Source organism: Tachysurus fulvidraco, chromosome 20 (genome assembly GCF_022655615.1).
Source record: "Tachysurus fulvidraco isolate hzauxx_2018 chromosome 20, HZAU_PFXX_2.0, whole genome shotgun sequence".
Lineage (NCBI taxonomy): Eukaryota > Metazoa > Chordata > Actinopteri > Siluriformes > Bagridae > Tachysurus > Tachysurus fulvidraco.
In genome coordinates, this window is record NC_062537.1 from 9,193,889 (window position 1) to 9,211,493 (window position 17,605).

Below are 17,605 nucleotides of genomic sequence, written 5' to 3' on the forward strand. Positions count from 1 at the left end.
GTACTTCTGTTTTTGTTTGTTTCTGTTGTTTCAGACTGTGGGTTGTATGATATTGTATAACACTGCCAATTCTTTCAGGTACTTCATTAATATCACAGTCAGTGATGGACATTTGTCTGAAACAGTCGGTATAAAGGTACAAGTTGAAGTGGCTACAGAGGAAATGGTGCAGAATGCAGTCATGCTGCGCTTCCAGGACCTCTCTCCTGAGGACTTTGTGGGTATATACCTAAAACATTTACAAAGAACACTTCAGAATTCACTGGTTGGGGCTGGAATGGCACAGACCCCAGAGGCTATGCACTTTATAGGGGTGCAGTCAATGGCGGGGTCTTCTCAGCTAGAGGTGCTTTTGGCAGTGGAGGCAGAGGAGGGAGGGTATTTGGGGCCTGGGGAGCTGGCACTAAGACTGGGTAAACTACGGGAAAACCTAGGAGGAACACTGAAGCTGGCAGAAGTGCTAGATCAGAGCTGCTCAGGAGAATTGGATTGTGGTGATGGTGTGTGTGAGCTCAGCCTGGAGCTGAAACCTGCTGACTTCATCACCTATTGTACCTCTAAAATGAGCTTCGTCTTGCCACATTTCAGACGCACAGAGACTTGCACATGCTCAGGTAGGTCTGACACTAAGCTGCATACCAAATGCCAATCACAACTGAACTGACACAAAGATATTTGGTAGATTTTTGGACCCAGAGTCATGACAGATGAAACCATGACACAGATAAAACCATAAACTTTATTGTCAACTAAATTTTATTATTTGCTCTTATAACAATGTCCAATAGATCTTACAAATAAAGAATTTGACACTAGGCAGCATGGTGATTAGGCAGCACTGCTGTCGCCAGTTTTTTTTATCAATTTGGTTAAATCTTCTCTCACTGAGCACTTCATTAGGATTAATATAAATATATAAAACAGATTATTAGATTACTTGTGTTCTTACACATTTATGCAATTATCTAATCTGTCAATCATATCGCATCAGTGCAATGTATAAAATAATGCAGTTACTGTATGGGCCAACAGCATTAGGTAATGTTTACCTCAACCATCAGATTGAGGAAAAAATGTGATCTCAGTGATTTTGACTGTGACGTGATGTTGGGGTTTGAGTATTTCTATAACTGCTAATCTTTCGTGCAATCACTAGAGTTTACTCAAAACAGTGCATCCAGTGAGCAGCAGTTCTGCAGACACAACTAGAAACTGAATTTGGTATCAATATCTTGAATCTATGGCTCTAATCTGGCTGATGAAGGTGGTGTAATGGTGTAGGGAATGTTTTCCTGTTACACTTTGGGCCGAACAATACCAATTAGTCATCACTTGAATGCCACAGCCTATTGAAGTATTGTTGCTGACCATGTGCATACTTTTATGGCCACATTTTACCATTTTCCAATGTTTACTCTCAGTATGTTAATGTACCATTTCACAAAGCAAAAGGTGTCTCACACTGGAAGACAATGAATACATTCTTCAGTGGCCTTCTGAGTCACTGGATCTGAATCAAATAGAACAGCTTTGGGATGTGGTAGAAGATTCAGTGCTTTTGAAAAATCTGCAGAAGTTGCAGGATGCAATCATATCAACAAGAACAGGATCTAAAGGATTTTTCCAACATCTTGTGGAATCCATGCCTTGAAGAATGGATGCTGTTTTTAGAGCAAAAGTGAAACCCAGTATTAGTATAGTGTTTCTAATAAAGTGCTCAGTGAATGTATTTCAAAATTCTCTTTACAGAGCCAATGAAAATCTTACACTGCTTTAGATTTCTGGCTGCGTTTGCTTAGGTTTTCCTTTAAAACATATGTTTTCTGAAATCTTTCCTGTTTATCCTTTGTTTTTTGCATAACTAATGAACTAAGCACGGTGCTCTCTCTCAAGTAGGTAGAATATGTTCAAAATCTGCGGAGCTTTGTGAAGGCCAGGCCTGTCCTCCTGACATGCAGTGTGTACGCAGTGCCTCAATAGCTCCCTCTGCCTGCCAGTGTCTGCCTGAATCTCTTCACCAATGTGCAGGTTAGAGCTCACTCAAGTCTTTCAGTACTTAGTTTTGTATTTCATTAAGTACATAACAGTTATACGATTATTGGTAGTTTTATACAACCTTTAGCAATTATAGCCAGATAAAATAAGTGAGATAAAATTTAACAGGTTTAATCAGCTAAACCTAAATACACTATATGACTAAAAGTATGTGGATGCCTAAACACGACCCACATATGTTTTTTTTTGTTTTGTTTTTTTTTGTGCCACAACGTTGAAGGCACGCCTTTATGTGTTTTTCATTATGATTTCCCTTCACTGGAAGTAAGAGGCCATATTCGAACATGACAATGCCACATGCACAAAGTGACATCCATTAATACATATTGGGTTGGAATAATTCAATTGGCCTGCACAGATTCCTGACCTCAACTCTACTGAAACACCTTTCAGAACTGGAAAGTATTCTGCGTGCCAGACTTCCTCACCAGAAATCACCTTATGATTAAATGGGTACAAATCTTTAATCAACAATAAAGATATTGTGAAAACCCTTCCCAGAAGAATGGAGGCTAGAGGCATATTAATGGCATAGCTTTGGTATTTTATATTCAATAGGCACATACAGTACTTTGAGTGTCATAGTCAATCGTTCTCATACCTTTTGTCATACAGTGTATTTTAATTTATATATCAGTGTTTCCAGAATGTACTCTTTTAGATTATTTATAGCACAATTACATTACGAGAGTACATTGCACTAAAAAAAAGAAAGCACATCACTTCTAATTAGCTTTGGTTGTCTTTACTACAAGAATATAATCTTATCAATGGTATGGGCATAAATTTCAGAGCAATGTACATAACTTATTTGGCATTGTGCAGTATGTAGCAAAAGAGAAAGAAGTGTGTGTGTGTGTGTGTGTGTGTGTGTGTGTGTGTGTGTGTGTGTGTGTGTGTGTGTGTGTGTGCGCGTGTGTGCAATTTTGTTTTCCTGAGGCTTCTTTGTCTTTTTCTGATGTTTTGTGCAGGTCAGACCTCTCTGAGTTTTTCAGGGAACAGCTATATTAAGTACAGAGTGACAGTCAGCAGTAAGGATCACGGTATGAAGGTCAGTCTGAAAGTCAGAACCTTGCAAAACAGAGGAGTCATAATGTACAGACTTACAACACCCTGTCACATGCTAAAGGTAAACACAAGCACACACTTTAATTAAATTTAAACCTCTGTATAATGTATTTTTATTTTATGTTTATAGAAGCTGCACAATCAGAGAAAAGTCTTTGCAGTGTCTTCAATTTAGAGATTTGTTTATTTGAAGAGTTATAACTACATAATTGAGTTCTATTCTTGTGGAGGTTTGATAATGCCAAATAATGCCAAAATCTTGTTTACGCTGAATTTACTGACCTCGACCATGAACTATCCAGACATTTAGGTTTTTGTGATAACATTTAGATTAGTATTACAAATGTGCTTTATGCAGTGCATATCCAGTTATTTCATTTCACTTATACTCAGCCATACTGTGTATTCAGATTGAGGAAGGGCGCCTCTGGTTCCATTTGGACTGTACAAATAGCCTGGATGTGCTGGGCATCCCTGGACGTGCCATAAATGATGGTGCGTGGCATGCTGTGGCCCTGGATCTGACTTACAATTATACACTGCTCTCACTGGATGACAGCTACGTAGAACGCTGGCATGATGCCCAGATCCCTGTTCATCTCTGGCCACATGGCACCAATAGTTCACTGTTCTTTGGGGCCCAAGTGACACAAAGTGGTGGGCACAGGGACCTCCGGCCATATGATGGTTTCCAGGGCTGCTTGAGTGCTGTAACTCTGAATGGCAATGAGCTGCCACTACAGAGTAAGAGGAACCGGTATGGTGAGTTAACGGTCACAAATGAGGTGAAGATGGGCTGCATGCTGTACCCTAACCCCTGTCTGGGGACGTTGTGCCAGAACGGGGCCACCTGCAATAGCCTGCCTTTCGGAGGTAAGATGTGTAGAAAAGTGCGTCATTAAATAGCTCTGAAAGCTTTTGGTCTGTAATATTTATGTTGTGTGTTTGATAGTAATAGATTCGAGCAAACACAAATTTAGTATTTGCTTTAAGAAGTGACAAAAGAGCTTATGGGGATTAAAATAACAACAACATGATTTTGGCTCTAATTTTCTGCAGAAATATGACCTTGTAGAGGTATGTGACAATATAACTAAATTATTAACAAAACTAAATAAAACTAAAATTAAAATATATTACAAAACAATTAGCATAAATGTTTCCTAAATCTATTTAAGAGATTAAAAAAAAAAAGATTTTAGAATTTACCTCTATAAGCATGGAGACACAACAACAGGAACACAACAAGTATTCTTCAGAAGGAGTTTTTGTCCATGAGAGTCCAAGAGACCAATGTCAGTGCTTTTGTGGTGAGGATGTCGAGGAGGGCAGTTTATGCTTTTTTCCATATGTTAAATGCTACAGCTTTGTCTGATGAAAGTTTCAGGCAGTAAGATGTAGTCAAAGAATGCAAAATTTAAAGATAATCATAAAGAAAAACATAAAAATGTACATGAATATAATTGTACAATTTAGTAAATTTAGTACAATTGAGTAAAATGTGTGTTGTGTACAATTATATTCATCTTTACATTTTTATGTTGAGAGTATGTGTTATAACATTGATGTGTGTTGCATTGAATAATTTAATGACTTGGTTTATTAATCATATTTAATGTTAATAACTGACTGATAAATGATTGCTTATCATAATGTCTGATTTTCATGGTCATGGTCCCTCAGCATTTTCCTGCAGCTGCCTACCACAGTACACCGGTATGTTCTGTGAAACAGAGGTCTCATCCTGTGTCCCCACACCATGTCAGAACAGAGGAGAGTGCAAAGCTGTAGGAAACACTTTTCTATGTGGCTGTCCAAAAGGCTTCACCGGACTCATGTAAGACTCATATTTTACTAATAAACCGTACCTCAACACAGACAGCACACTCTCTCTTTCTCTCTCTCTCTCTCTCTCTCTCTCTCTCTCTCTCTCTCTCTCTCTCTCTCTCTCTCTCTCTCTCTCTCTCTCTCTCTCTCTCTCTCTCTTTTTAAAGGAAACATTATTTACAGAATTAAAAAAGTCACGCTGATTGTGACATCACAAAGTAAAAAAAAAATCTCTCTTTCTCTCTCTTTCTCTCTCTCTCTCTGTCTCTTTCTCTCTCTGTCTCTTTCTCTCTCTCTCTTTAAACAGAATACAAATTCCTCATTGTATTTGATTGGTCATGTAACAGTTATTTTCAATTAAGTCCTGCATAATGCCATTACGGCTGGTTATAATTATTGATGGATGTTACATTAATTAGGTTCATGTAGTTCGGTGACTGCACTGATAATAAGGCACAGACTGTGAGCTTTGTAAGAAAAGCTCTTCCATTAGAGGGCAGCATTGCTGTGGAAAGGTAAGGAAATTAAAAAAGAAAGTCACTAAGCAAAATTCTTACTCCTGTGTTCAGTTTTATTCAATGCAATTAACAACTTACAGACAGACAGTTGCACATTGTGTGTGTTTGTGTGTGTGTGTGTGTGTGTGTGTGTGTGTGTGTGTGTGTGTGTGTGTGTGTGTGTGTGTGTGTGTGTGTGTGTGTGTGCAAATGAGAGAAAACACCTGTGGTGCTTAAAACTATTAAAGCAAAAATATTTTTTTGTTCAGTTGAACAGACTACTCATTAAAATGTAACATCTTTCTCAACTTCTACATGGCTTTTAAATTATATTGTCAGTTTATAAATTATTTTTATGATTAGAAATGTTTTAATATGAGTAACTTAAATAACTAAAATATCCCTTGGTCTCTTGTTATATAAAAACATTACAGAAAGTTATTGTGAAAAAGCAAGAGAATGAAACTTCTAATGACTCGCTGATTAATGACTTACTCAATTAACACAGATGCGATGAGGATGTGAACGAGTGTAACCGGGAGGAGTGTGAGAATGGCGGCGCATGTGTGAACACATTCGGTGGATTCTACTGTAACTGCACAGCTGGCTTCGAGGGCCAGTTCTGTGGGCAGCCATCAGCAGATGTACCAGGAACACAGGCCGAGATGTTGTCCTACATCGGCCCAGCCGAAGTGATTGGCATTGGTGTTTTGCTTTTTGTGGTGTTGGTGCTTCTCGTGCTGCTGGCTGTTTTCCATAAGAAGCTGCTACGCAAAGACTGGGTGAGCGCTGAGTCAGCAGGGATTTCCACAGAGAATGGCTATCCCCTACGTGAAATATGTGCAGGTGCTGAGGGTACTGGAGGGCCACCGCAGGTTATGGTGCGCCCTACTGCTTACACAGCACCTCAGCGTCAGGGCGAGAAAACAGCAGGAACACATGCTCTTGCCACCATCTCTTGCCCACCCCCACTAGGAAGCTTTCAGATAACAACGCAAAATCTAGGCATATCTAGAAGAGGGGTAGCTGTATGTAGCGTTGCTCCAAATCTGCCCTCGTTGTTGCCTAACTTCCCCCTCCGCAAACCTCCGTGGGAGGATGATGAAGAAGAAGAAGATGATGATGATGAAAATGAGAATGAAGAGCATGAAGCTCAGGCACTAAAATGGCAAGATAGGAACATGTGCCATCGGGCAGATGGACAGGAAATGGACACAAAATGGGGTAAAGGAGTGATTACATGAACATGTACACTTCACACACTTATTTGACTCTCACTTCTTATAAATAAAGGAAATGTTTTAATAATTGAAAGGGAGCTAAGTCCATCCCCACTAATGAAAAGTGCACATAATTACATTATAAGCACTACATTTACTTAAGATATTGGTTCCTTGCCAAATTAATTATCTGCTGATTTCTCACACTTTATATTTTCATTTCTTTTTTTCATCTTTAATATGAGATGAGCATCTTGTAAATTGTTTTATGCTGCTAGTTTATGGTGGTGCTTCTGTAAATTCAGAAAGAAATTGGCCACTGTATGAAATATTGTCATGATTAAGTTTAAATTATGGCAGAGCAATTATTAGATTTGAATTTGGGATTTAATTAGAAGATTTCTTTATATAGCCAAAAGCACAAAGACAGAAAACAGCTTGTGTGTATAGTCTAGTTAAGAGACAGATTTACTGTGTTTACTGTGTAATAACTAGGACTAGGAGCATATCATCAAATTGTGTGTGTGTGTGTGTGTGTGTGTGTGTGTGTGTGTGTGTGTGTGTGTGTGTGTGTGTGTGTGTGTGTGTGTGTGTTGGTAACTTCTGTTCTACTCCTCTATAGAGTCCGATAGTTCAGTGGAAGAGGCCACCTTTTTTTCAGATAGCAGTACAAGTGAAGCTCATTCTGTCAGATCTGACTTCTGTGATGACGGTGAGGCTACATTCAGAATATCATCTATGCATCTTCTAGTGTAATAACCATCCTAATCCAGTTCCCCATCACATTAGCCACTACCGACTGCCTGTAGATGTTGAAGTTAAATATAATGTCATGCACTTTCCAACAAAGTTGCCTTATGACAATTACATCTTAATGAAATTAAAATGTTCCATCTGACATTTCTGTGCTCATAACCACAGCAACCTACTGCAACAAGTAAGGTTCAGTTAAGCATAGAAAACATGTAGGTGTTCTATTGAACAACTTCACTGTACTGTTAAATGTTCTGGCTCAGGAAACTGAGAACGCATATAGTTCAATTCAACTTTATCAGTGTCATGATTTTAAGAATAGATATCACAAAGAAAAAGAAAGTTTACAGAAAGTTAAACTTAGATTTAGGTCTCTACTGAGCAAGGCAAAGGTGACACTGTTAAAGAAAAACAAAACCTTCATGTGGGACCAGTCAGAGTGGCAGAATGTGAGTCACAAGAGCAGAAATCTCCAAGTGTAGTATAGCATCAGGATGATTCCGGCAGGTCTTGAAGGTCTAACCTTAAACCTGAATCAGAATAATTACTAAATTGTATTATATTATCAATTAGGTTAACTAGATATCTCAGTGAATACTGGAGGATTAGTGGGAATACTGTTTGGAAATACAAGCAGATATAGCAGGCCAGAACTAGTAAAAACAACAGATTGTTAGATAGATTAAATATGCCCAAACAATACAAAACACACAGATTTAAAGTGTTTCCACTGTCATCTTCCATTTATGATTTATGATAAAGTAAATGATTCCTCATTAAATGTAAATCTCAACATGTTTTTCCTGTCTAGCTGACAAAACTACTAGAGTGTAATAAATTAGTCCTTTATAGCCTGGAGTTTGATTTGTTGTTTGCTTAAACCTCAAATTAGCTTCCATTGTGACAGTGATACGGCGGGTCAACGATGCAGAGGACAACGCTGAAAAAGAAGGTACTGTATGATAATATCTGTTTTCTTCCATTGGTTTTTTAATTTTAATAACATAGAAATATTATTAATGAAACACTAGCTATGTATATCGATATGCTCAAGAATAAGTGTGATATTGTAATATCTTTATCTCTAAACTGAGAAACTGTTATTTAGGCTATTATTAATTACATTTAAGAAACAACACATTATCAGAATCCTGTACAAAATAGAATCTTTAAACTGCATTTTTATTATTATTATTCCCATTTGATTTTCTTTTAATACAGTTATAGAAAGATCATTTACGTTTTAAGAATAACAAACATATCCATTAAAAAAATACAAGCTTTAAAATATTTTAATGCTTATTTCCATATACTACCAGCAGAGTAAAGGGTGTCCCATGCGCAGCTTACATGCTGTAGAATGCAAATTGTCTGCAAGTATTTTCTGATAACATGCTGCATTTATCTTGCCATCAATTTTCACTAACTTCCCATAACATGACCAAATCATAAGAGATACACCACCATGCTTTACAGTGGGGATGGTGTACTTTTCACAGTAGGCCTTGCTGACTCCTCTCCAAACATAGTACAGTACTTATAGTTGTGAATATAAAGTTAAATTTTGGTCTCATCACTCCAAATGACTCCCAAAGCTGTGAGGATTGCCGTGGTGGTGTCTGGCGTACTGAAGGTGGGCCTTTTTGTGGCATGGGCGCAGTAACGGCTTTCTCCTCGCAACTCGACCATGCAGGTCATTTGTGTGGTCATCAACACCAGCCTCTATTTCTCTCCAAGTTGTTTGTGGGTTTTTCCTTTATGTCCTGAACAGTTCTTCTGGCAGTAGTGGGTAAAATCTTTCTTGGTCTACCTGACTGCGGCTTAGTATCAACAGAACCTCTTATTTTCCACCACCTTTATCAGAGTTTGAACATTGCTGACTGGCATTTTCAAGTGTTGAGAACTTTTTATATCCTTTTCCTGCTTTATAAAGTTCAACTACCTTATTACGCAGGTCCATTGGCAGTTCTTTAGTCTTCCCCATGGTGCAGTATCCAGCCATGTGCATCACCTCATGAGCTGAGAAACTCACTGTCTATTTATGCACAGACACAAATTACAATAGCAATTAGTCACTTTAATAGCCATTTAAACCTCTGTGTGTCAACCTGTGTGTTTATAATGTGGCCAAACATTCAAGGATGTGTAAACTTTTGATCAGGGTTGTTTAGGTGATTTCAGTTATCAGTTAGTTATTTTAAATCATGGGCAAAGTGACCTTAGTAACATACAGCTAGCTGCATTGGGAAATTTCTCTTTCCCCATCCATCCACAAAGGTGCAAGATCCACAGCAACTCTCAACATCTTTAAATTTCATTTTCAATTTTATGTTTTAAAGAGCACTGTATTTTATTCCCTAAAAAAAAGAGCACTGTATTTTATTCCCTAAAAAAACTAATTAAATAAGTTAGATTTGGTCTTTTTTACTATATTAGCATTTTAAGGGAAAAAGATTTCTAAACATTAAATTTAATTCAATATAACAGCAGACTTTTGTTAATTTATAGATCACATTATATAATAGGGGGCATGGTGGCTTAGTGGTTAGCACGTTTGCCTCACACCTCCAGGGTGGGGGGTTCGATTCCCGCCTCCGCCTTGTGTGTGTGGAGTTTGCATGTTCTCCCCGTGCCTCTGGGGTTTCCTCCGGGTACTCCGGTTTCCTCCCCCAGTCCAAAGACATGCATGGTAGGTTGATTGGCATCTTTGGAAAATTGTCCATAGTGTGTGATTGCATGAGTGAATGAGAGTGTGTGTGTGTGCCCTGCGATGGGTTGCTACTTCGTCCAGGGTGTACCCTGCCGTGATGCCCGATGATGCCTGAGATAGGCACAGGCTCCCTGTGACCCGAGAAGTTCGGATAAGCGGTAGAAAATGAATGAATGAATGAACATTATGTAATAAACCACATTCCTGATTTAAAAAATATATATATATACCAAAATTTAAAAAAAGAATTGCAGAAAGGTTTCTCCTGTAGAAAGCCTCGAGCATCCTTGCAGCACATTTCCTTGTAATACTACACCTAAGGGAATTTATGCAGCTGAAAACTTATAATTATTATCATTTTAGTTTTTGGTTGTTTTGCCATTTAGACATTATATTTAAATTCAGTATTTTTTAAAGACAGTTTTGCCAAATTTCTTCAGTTCTTAAAGATTTTTGCACAGTTCTGTACATTTCCTGTGTGTTGGAAATAATTTCAATTAAAAAAGCATATTGTTGCTTTTTTAAAATCAGTTCACCATATAATTTAATTTATATCATTTTATTTGTTACAGCATTCTTTCATTTTATTGCAATTTCTTCGTTGCATTTTGTTTCATTTCTGTTTGATTACAGTTAATCCACATGTCCATCAAGTGGCTCAAACATGCATTGAATACGTCATAGAATACTTTGTCAATTGTAAGCAGTCTGCATTGTAAGAATTTTTTTTTTCCAATGTTTGAGTGATCAAATTCTAAATACTTTAGTGGGCTTTTATGGTTAACAGTAAATAAATAAATCCCTTCTTACTTACTGAAATACTTTAGTCAGATTTCTTTTTACCACACCACATATATTTTGAAATATTCAACAAATCAACCACTTCTTAATGACTGGACAAACCTTTATTGAGTGACTGATAAAACCTTTACTGATTTAAAAATGCACAATATCAAAGTCTGTTGAATTTTTTTTTTATTCTACATTCTGTTTTGTTACATGTGAAGAACTTAAAGCTCCACAGATCACAACACAGCCAAACAAATGTTTTAATCAAACCAATCTTTCTCTGCCCTGCAGCATACCACTGGGAGGCTACAGAGTGGACTGCTGACACCTTTATAACAGACCTGGAAGCCACAAATAGACAGCGCTCTCCAACTCCTCATTCTTTACCAGCTCCTCTTGCCCTTACCCCCACCCGACTTGGTGGTAGTGTCCGTCTAGGTGGCAGTACACACTCCTTGGAGACCAGCTATCCCTTACATAGGTATGAAGGCCACAGAGAATTCTACTCTTCCCTATCTAGGAGGTGCCCTGTCCCAGTGTGTGAGGAGTGCCAGGATGAGGAAAGTTTTCTCCAAAGGAGCTATAATGAGGGGATATCCAATGCTCCCTGCTATCAATCTAGCCTTAGGGAAGAAAGGCTTCATGTCTGGAAAGACTCTCCTTCGTTTGGAAGCCATAGGGAGATCAGCAGAATTGGGGTCAGACGGTCATTTGGAGCTCAGTGCTCACACAGTAACCAGCACAGCCCATCTATGTCTGAAGCTGATCAGTATAAACACTACTAGCTGCAATGTCAGCCTAGACTTATGGCTCTGTATGGAAACTGCCATGATCTGGCCAAAGTGGCATCACTACTACTATGTAATGTGCATGGACCAAAAAAGAAGGAAAAAAGAGGTATATAAAGAAAAGCCTAATAGCAAGTATGAAGTATAACTTTTTACAAATACACTATTATGGAATAGTCACACTGTATTACTGGGTATGTGTGGGCACTTAAAATCAAGCAGCAGGAAAGTATATAGCAGATTAGTAATAGTTATGTATACCAACATTCATATGAAATATAAATAGATGGTTATATTAAAATTTTTAATTGTATGCAACATCGAACAGTCAAAGACAGTCATATTCCATATCTGTTGTCACCCCATATGAACAGAATGAATGAAAATGATCTTATTATTTTGTGCTGGTACGGTTTCAGATGAATTAAGTTTTACTTTTTTATTCTCTTGGAATTATTTCAGTGTCTGAATCACACAACCACTGATTTGCGGTAGTTTTTCCTCTTGCAGAAGCTAAAGGAAAACTCTTCTGTATTTTAAATTTGGGTGGGGGCTACAAAAAAAAATCATCTGATTTATCCTTGTTGTGCGTAACATGAATCACTTTTTATTTGTATAGTGTTTTTAATTGCGACAAAGCAGGTTAAAGAAACCTACTGAGCAGAGGGGTTTTTAACACTGGATTCTAAATAGCTAAAGTGATACTGTTCAGTCCAGCAGTGGATGCAATGGGAATCTGTATCCTGAGCAAGATTTCGCCACCGTTCTCCAGCTCAAATTCACGCCAGAGCCTTACATTCTTCAACTGAGCACTATAGCTGAACAGAGAGCCCAGGAGGCATTGGTTATTTGTCCAGGAGGCAAAGCCGTTGGATGACTTCAGAATGGTAATACTAAGGAATGATGTAACTTGCCTAAATATGTGTGCTCAGGTAGATGCAGCACTGCTTCCACCTTTGAGTACGACAGGCTCTCACATGTTAACATCCTATAGGAAACTATGTTGGAGACACTCAAATATGCCCATTGAGTGTGAGTTAGTGTTTAAAAAGCATGAATAATACATGGCACAAGCATTTGTTATGGAGGGTATGTGTTGGGCTATGCACTACAATGTCTAATTAACCACCACCCCAAGAAAGTCTCTAAAGATGTGTCTTTTTTTTTTTTGAAGAAACTGGGGGCTGAAATGAGGCTACATTAGAGTCTGGTTTAGCAGAATACCCTGGCATGTAAGACAAATGCTGTTAAGGTGCATGGGAACTTGTAAATAGCCCTGGTGGAGGTCTAGCTTGAAAAAATGTGGTAGGTGAAGGGTGAAAGGTGAAGCTCTGATATAAAATATGTGGTATATTATATTTTGACTGGCTAGATGGTGCATACCTCCAGCAGCTTCTGAAGGTCCACATGAACATAGTTGTGCAGCATGAATGAAGTCTTAAGCAAGACTGCAATAAGGGTTGGCGAGTAAATGCCATGAGGAACTCTGGAAAAAAGAGACCATTGGTGTTTCCAAGTTAGCCAACATGAGGTTGTGGGTGCTGTACATGTGACATGTGAAATGGAGCCACTTTAAAATGATGGTGATATGCAATGCAAATGTAGCTTTGTCTGGGGTGACATATTGTATCCAAATAAACGTTTTCAAGAACACATACAGTTTTTAAGACTCCCTACAACTAAAAATAATTAGAAAGCGAGTCATCATTTATCTCTTTCTTGATTAATAATTAACACAAACACAGAAGCATAAAACACTTACTGTGATGGTGTGGACTCTCACGATAGGTTCTGTTTTAAAACTTTTTTAAATACTTTCTTTCCAATAAGTGTATTGTACTCATTGTGACAAATCTACACATTTGTGTATGTTTCAAATGTTTGGTTGTCAGGATGTAAAATGTGTTTGTCAGAATGTTAGAATTACAACAATATATATTCTTAACAAGCCTAATCTTCAGTAGTAAATATAATTAGTTAATAAACAAACATACTGTATGTTTTCTTACTCTTTGCCAATTTGATTGTCTTAACACAAACTGATTGTCTTAAGTGTATTACCTTTCAAGCTCATACTGTAAATTAATTGTGTATGAAATTAATTTCATACTGTAAATATGGTTGAATAAACACGTGTTATTATTGATTATCATATGAGCTCACCTATTGTTCATTTATCCTCATTTACCTACACAATTCTATATAAACACAGAAGAAAAATATGTATTCATATATATATATATATATACATATAATGTATGTGTGGTGTGTGTGTATCCTCAGTGGGGTTCTGGGCTCTGTGGCAGCCAATCCATGTGTGAAAATAATGTTTTATGTTCCCTGAACCACTATTTCACACTTTGAGCTTGATGAATCCTGTCTTTGTCATCTTGGAATATCAATCTTCCATCTTTCATCAATTCACTGATGAAAAAACCTTATCATTCAGTATATTCAGGTAGTTAGCTGACCTCATTTTTGGGCACATTGCTGACATTGCTGAACAACGTTGCTGAACCGAGATCTTAGAAAGATCATAAAACTGCCCTTACAGGCTTGTACAGTAGGCTGTATGCATGATGGGTGCATCATTTTGTCTGATAGATTGAATCACTGCCAGTTTTACTTTTCACCTCATGCAAAATGCAGATGTGCGGCATGCTTTAAACCTCACCAAGTTCTCACACACTACCCCATTACTACGGCTCCTCCACTGACTCCCTGTCACAACATGCAACAGATTTAAAACATTAATACTTGCCTAAAAAGCCACAAATTCCCACCTTCCTTAAAGCCCTTATAACACTCTGTTTTGCACCTCTCCCTCTGATCCTGTAGCACTGCTTTTTTGGACCTAGCATCTTTCAGGGTAGAGGATGCATGTAAAATATGCATCAAATATCTTCTCTGTTCTGGTACTTAGGTGGTGGAAAGCAATTGCCCTGGTTACTGAGTGACTGGTTGTTTTCAAATGGCTGTTGTACCTCTTCTTAAATTAACCTCTTCTACCTTAGGCCTATTTCTCTGCCTTTTTTTTTTTTTTGAACGATGTGTTCTTAAACTAAAACTACAAGGTGTACTTGAATAACTCAGGTACCAAAATAAAGGTAACATGTAAGATATATATTTATAATAGATCCTGCCTGACCAAATTTTCCAATTCCAGAGAGAATATCCCTATGTAATCACTGAAAACAAAGCTTAAAAACTCCAGAAATCTATTTTATAACATCTCACCATTAACTCTTTTAAGACTGATTTATCTATTGTGTATCAGAAATATTCTAGAGAGATTTTTGAAGGATGTCGATAGGCGTATTCTCCTGTGTGCCATGATGGCACATGTTGGCATTCTTTTGTAATATCTGAGGTTTCTCAGGGTGTATTTGAATAATTCTGGTACTAAAATAGAAAAAGCACGTGTGAGATTGCTGCAGAAGTGTTAAAATAACTATATATATTACCAGATCAGAGTAAGAGAATATCGAACACAGCAAAAATAAAATAAATAAGAATAAAACACAGCAAGAATAAAACTTCTGCCTGACAAAATATTACAAATTTTGGACAGTATATCTTTTTGAATTCATGCAGTGAAATCCTAAAAACTTCAGAGATTTATTTTATCTGATTTTATCTCATACGTTTTTTGACTCACCTATCAAAAACCTATGCAATTTGAAGCATAATCCAATAGTGAATGATGAATGATGGCCAATGGACTTCTTGGCTTTGTAAGTATCTCACAGACACAGAAAGTAACAGAGACAACAACAGAAGATTCATTTAGCTGCAGACAGATGAAATTTTATAATTCAACTGAATTTTTCTCTTGGAATATGATTTATAATCCTGTAAGACCAAAGGTACATGCAAATTTGACTGCTTGTTTGTTTTGTAGTTCCTTCCTTCTAATTCTGTGAATATTGACATATGTAGAATCTCAGCTTTCTGATTGAACCAAGGTTATGTTTGTACAGTATGTCCAAAATGTTTACAAAGTTTTTTGGTCTGTTCATTCAATTGCTTGGTGTTGGAAATATTCTTTATTTCGGTCAAAATAATTGAGTTTGTTCCCATTGTTTTGGTGTGCTGCATGTGTAGATGCATAAAATATTTATATGTTTATGAACCTGATTTATATATTAAGCTCCTCCTTGCCCTCGGTACTGGAGGCTCTCGGGTGGAAGAGGTTTTAACACATTGTTTAAAAAGTTATTGCCTTGTATGTTTTCAGTCCTTCCCAAAAATCATCAGTGTAAATGTAAAATGTCAGGATACAGTAGATCTTGTGACCTGGTGGTCATGTGTTGGGCGCCATGAATGACCTGAAAATTCTATTTTCTGTAACTAGAAACCTCTTCATACTGCATCCTTTTAAATGTTTAATAAATCATCCCAAATGTAAACTAAAGCATCCATTTCATTAACGAATAAAAAAATATATATTTTCATACAGACTTTGTGTAATGTTTATACCCATATATTTAAACCATAAAAAAGGTAATCTCACTACACCTGATTAAATGCCTTTTCTGCACTACAACTTCAGGGGTAAAAACACAACTTGACATTATTTCAGTGCTTTCCTGAGATGAGGGAGTGTAATGGACATCCAGAAAATACAGCATTAGTGAATGAAATGTTGAAGGATGGGATAATTTAGTAGAAAATGTCTTATAGAATCGAATCCATCAGGCCCTGGGGCCTTGCTGCTCAGATAGCATTTAGAGATTTCTTGAAGTTGAAGGAGTTGATCTAAATTGTACTGATGAAATAGTTGGGACCTTTATTTGATCAAAAAAACTTGTACAGACAAGACAAGATCTTCATGTGATGCTGATTTATAAAGGTTGGCATATAAATTCTTAAAATCATTAATAATTGTAAAGGAATTTAAAGATAGTTCCCAATATTTCAATGTCAGTGGGCTAGGTGCTGGCTGGCCTTTTCTCCATGATCATTGAAAAGTCTTCGTGACCAAAGAATAAGACTCTCTGTATGAAATGTTGAAATTACGCTGTATTGGGTCCGAAAAGAAAATCCTTTCTTTATAAAGTTCAGGTACAGAAGTACAGTACTGACAATCAGTTTTGAATATTGCATCCTGTTGCAATTACCTGTTGCCTTTTCCTTTCCATGACTATAAATAAAAGCTATTTCATACAGTATGTCTCCCAGAGAAGAGATGAGGAAACCTACTCAGGTTTGGAAAATTGTCAATGGAAATAGATACAAATTGGCAAAATGTTTTAGCTGACAGCATGACAGATTGAGTAGTAAGCGTGCGTTGAATATTCTATATGAATATTCCAGAGGGGAAATAACAACAACAATAATATTTATTAATATAATAATAATAATAATAATAATAATAATAATAATAATAATAATAATAATAATAATAATAATTATTAGTAGTATTATTATTATTATCATTAGTAGTAGTAGTAGTAGTAGTAGTAGTAGTAGTAGTAGTAGTAGTAGTTATAGTCTTAGTAGTAGTCTTATTTAATTAGTTATAGTTGCATCACAGACGGAGAATGTGGATGGAGGTCATGGAGGTAAGCAGTTTGCTACTCAGCCAGTGTTCATGGGTCTGATAGACCCGCTGCATTTTTTGGGTTTTTAATTCAACACAATCCAAAATTGTATGTTAAAATACTCTACAGGTGTTTACTTCATCCCAATTATAAGCAATATAAACAGCATATATGGTTAATATTTGCCCTTTACCTTTATTACATCACATTTTTTTATTAAAGTGCAACTCGTTTTTTGTTGTTTTTTTAATAAAACGTAATAAAAAAAAGAAAATCAAATTTAATCAAGTTATGAGTGTGGAAAAATCAACAAATTTACAAGGAAGAAAGGTTTTTCAAAACTATGGATGTTTAT

General features: G+C 36.9%; 1 protein-coding gene across 1 annotated transcript in view; it reads left to right on the forward strand.

Moving 5' to 3' along the window:
- Positions 1–13,837, forward strand: part of LOC113659236 (protocadherin Fat 3) — a 46,758-nt gene extending 32,921 nt beyond the window's left edge. Inside the window, exons 20-28 of the mRNA XM_047805238.1 lie at positions 79–614; positions 1,897–2,028; positions 3,027–3,184; positions 3,534–3,996; positions 4,807–4,960; positions 5,956–6,671; positions 7,290–7,379; positions 8,313–8,372; positions 11,211–13,837. Coding sequence (XP_047661194.1) covers positions 79–614; positions 1,897–2,028; positions 3,027–3,184; positions 3,534–3,996; positions 4,807–4,960; positions 5,956–6,671; positions 7,290–7,379; positions 8,313–8,372; positions 11,211–11,704 — 2,803 coding nt within the window. The 3' untranslated portion in view covers positions 11,705–13,837. The remainder of the gene's footprint in view (positions 1–78; positions 615–1,896; positions 2,029–3,026; positions 3,185–3,533; positions 3,997–4,806; positions 4,961–5,955; positions 6,672–7,289; positions 7,380–8,312; positions 8,373–11,210) is intronic.
- Positions 13,838–17,605: the final 3,768 nt, after the last annotated feature.